This window comes from Suricata suricatta, chromosome 4 (assembly GCF_006229205.1).
Source record: "Suricata suricatta isolate VVHF042 chromosome 4, meerkat_22Aug2017_6uvM2_HiC, whole genome shotgun sequence".
NCBI lineage: Eukaryota > Metazoa > Chordata > Mammalia > Carnivora > Herpestidae > Suricata > Suricata suricatta.
The window spans coordinates 59,672,010-59,675,148 of NC_043703.1; the positions used below are offsets into that span (position 1 = coordinate 59,672,010).

Below are 3,139 nucleotides of genomic sequence, written 5' to 3' on the forward strand. Positions count from 1 at the left end.
CCCCCTCATTTTCATAATATATTGAGAAATTTTTTCTATGAAAAATTATGTTAGTAATGTTATTATGTTGCCATGTTCATAGTTCATTGTTAACATGTTCATATTCGTTGTTAATTTATCAAGGGTATATACAGTTTCCAAATCTGCTTAGCATGAAGTAATCAACTGACATTAGTCAAGTTGATACAGTACTACCCAAAGTGACGGAACTTAATATTTTAATTTGCCTGTATGGCTTTACCTTGTTTAATCCTTTTTTTTTTAAAAGCAAATAAAATTTTTATTTAACATTCATTCTTCTAGAGGTGTTAAAATAAAATATTAAAAAAATAATGATGAAAATCAATATACGATCCCCTGGGGTGTCAGGGGCGAGGGATGGAACAGCAGAGATCTTCCCTGGCAGGTCTCCAGGCTCCCCCAGGGTGGCTGCCAGGCTTACAGGGGCAGGAGGAGCAGCAGTGACAGAGGCAGGGACAGGAGGGGCAGAGGCAGAAGCAGGATCAGAGGCAGGACCCGGCTGTCCTTCCACAGGTGCTGGGTCACCTGCAGGTTCCTGGGTCGCTGCGGGAGTCACTCCTGACACCACCCCTGCCTCCAGAGCTGCCGATGCCCCTGCTGGGGTTGGGGTGGGCTCTGGAGCCACACTGCCTTCTGCACCTGACTCTTCAGAAGAAAACAGAGCAGAGTGAGAGTCGGAGCGTCTCCAAGTCCTCAGTGGGACAGGAGACAAGATCCCCCCGTGCCTGCCCCTCCAGGTGCCTCTGCAGACACACGACACACCCCAGAGCCTCCCAGAGAAGCCGCAGCCAGGACCCCAACCCAGGACCTCTTCCCCCCTGAAGTCTGCAGCTGGGTGCTCTGAGGCCAGACTTGTCTTCTGGCCCCACACTGGCCCCTGGGGCTCCTCCTTGGGTGGCCCAGCACCTACTCGGCCCTGGACACCCACATCTCCCACCCCAGCCTTTCACCCTCGGGCTCAGCCTCCATGGGCTCCTGGTCCTGACCAAGGACTGGTGAACCTGGGCCCTGTGGAGCGGCCTGGAAGCCTTCACAGGCCATCTCCAGGCCCTGTTTCTGAGACCTCCGTGCAGCCGCACTCTCACCGAGTCCAGGGCGGTCCTCCTGGGCCACAGGGCACACACAAATCTGTGGAAGGGGGCTCAATCCCCATTCCGCCAGCCGGCTTCCTATAGGGTCAGATCTCTGTAAAGACAGTGACTGGCAGCCGGTCCGGAGGCATCACAGCCCTGCCCCGCCATCCTCAGTGTCCTTCTGCCCCTGCCTCTGCTGCTCCCTGATGGGACACAGACCCGAGTGTGCACAACCCTGTACCTGGGATGCAGTGACATACACCTGCAGGGCTTGGGATGGACCTTGAAGACAGGAGGACCACCTCAGCACACCTGTCCCTCCCAGCCAGCCTTGACCTCAGGTGTGAGCATGACCCACCCACCACGCATCTGACCCCTTCATCAGCCTGCACCTGCTCATGTGGGCCCCCCACCATGACCCCCTTCCACACATACACACAGATGCGCACACATGGGAGGGGGCCTGGGGTTGCACAGGTCAGATCAGAGCAGTGTAGGGCTGGACACACTGGCTCTGGGGCTCCCTGAGTTACCTTTGCGTTCCTCCTAGTCAGTGACCTGAGGCATCCCTGCCAACACCCTCCCCACCATCTCCGGGGTCGGGAACCATTGTTGCCGTCAGCCCTCCTGGGCCGGCAGCAGCGGGATATGGTCACACAACGGAACAGGTTGCTCACACGCCAGTGTCTGAACAAATGAGCCGAGGAGGCTGCTGTGTCCAGAATATGGGTGCCTGGCGACCGGGTTCTGAATTCCATTGAGCTTTGTGATCAGGGAGGTGAGGTCACTGCCTGGGGTCCCCTCCCAAGCTTCCTCCTCAGACAAGAGCCCTTCCCAGGCTGCTGAGGGCTCCCCTCCCCCCATGCCCTGTCCCTACAGTGACACCAACACAGCCACTCACATGTCCCGGGAGGCCAGGGTGCAGTGGAGGCCCGGCTTTAAGGGCACAGAGGTGCGTCCAGGCCCAGGCTTTCCTCCTGACCAGCGCTGTGACCCAGCACCAACCCTGTGCCTCCCAGGGCCCCAGGCTCCCCATGTGCACAATGGAGTCCTTCTAGGAACACGGTGGGGGAGACACCTGTAGGCTATCCCTGCCACTGCAGGAGGCCCATGCACACACGTGGGGGGAAAGCGTGAGGAAGTGCTGGGTGGGGCAGAGAACACACTCCCACAGGCCTGGGGCTGCTCTGGGGCCAGGGAGAGCCCCCTCTCCTGCCCTGTTCCCAGGCCGGGTGGGGAGGTTGACGTGAACGCATTCAGACCCTGTGCGCACCTGACATTCACTTCCAGGGACTCCCATTACATTGGGGGCTTGGGTCCCCATGCCTGGCTGGGCCCGTGTGCTGGGCTGTCCCCACTGTGGCTCCCTGCGTTCCCGAATCCTGGTCACATATCCCTGTGTCATCGCCTCCCCTCCTGGGTAGATGGTCCATGGGACGGTTCTAAGGGATATGAGGGGGTGTCATTTCCAAGTTGATTCTTGGAATTCCTGGTTTCCTCTCTCCTGTGTCCATTTTCTGTCCCTGTCTCAGACCCTGTGTGTGTGTCTCTCACTCCAGCAGGGCCTTCAGGCTTAAGGTCCAGGTCGGAATCCTCAAAGGCCTCCCTTGTACCCTTTGTCCCTCCCCCATTCTTGTGGTCAGGCCACTCATGAGGCCTCCACTCCAACTAGGGCACTGCCTCTGGAAAACATCCTAATGAGGACCCGAGGCTCCAACAAGGAGGTTTTGGCCTTGATCCCCACACCAGGGTCCACTAATCTGTCACGTCCTGCAAACCCAGGGCCTCGGTTCTTCAAGGCCCCAGGCTGTCCTCTGCTCAGAAAGACCTTGAGGGAGTAGAAAGCATTTTCCCAGCATGGAGGACAGAGGGTCAGGGATGGGGCTCCCAGGATACAGACTGGTCCATGAGTCTGCGAGACCCTTGGGACACTCAGTCTATGCAGCCCAGTTGGCAGAGAGGAAGCTGAGTCCTTCTGTGCTGTGGCCCCTCCCCACTTCTTCACTCCAGGTGCCCAGCATGGGGGACACAGGTCCCCAGACCCT

The 3,139-nt window shown here is 57.7% G+C and overlaps 1 protein-coding gene across 1 annotated transcript; it reads right to left on the reverse strand.

Moving 5' to 3' along the window:
- Positions 1 to 266: 266 nt before the first annotated feature.
- LOC115290588 (atherin-like) lies at positions 267 to 1,852 on the reverse strand. The gene is made up of 3 exons (XM_029938467.1): positions 1,628 to 1,852; positions 1,107 to 1,206; positions 267 to 666 (listed from the first exon to the last, which is right to left on the reverse strand). Exons 1-3 carry the CDS (start codon positions 1,850 to 1,852, stop codon positions 281 to 283), a joined length of 711 nt encoding a protein of 236 aa, XP_029794327.1. The 3' UTR covers positions 267 to 280.
- Between the last annotated feature and the right edge of the window lie 1,287 nt (positions 1,853 to 3,139).

Excerpts from the sequence above, each read along its gene's own strand:
- LOC115290588 (XM_029938467.1), bottom strand. The coding sequence starts at position 1,852 with ATGGAATTCAGAACCCGGTCGCCAGGCACCCATATTCTGGACACAGCA. Across the intron at positions 1,207-1,627 it reads TGACTAGGAGGAACGCAAAG|AGATCTGACCCTATAGGAAG; the intron begins GTAACTCAGGGA and ends CTGTCTTTACAG. Across the intron at positions 667-1,106 it reads GGAGGACCGCCCTGGACTCG|AGTCAGGTGCAGAAGGCAGT; the intron begins GTGAGAGTGCGG and ends TTTCTTCTGAAG.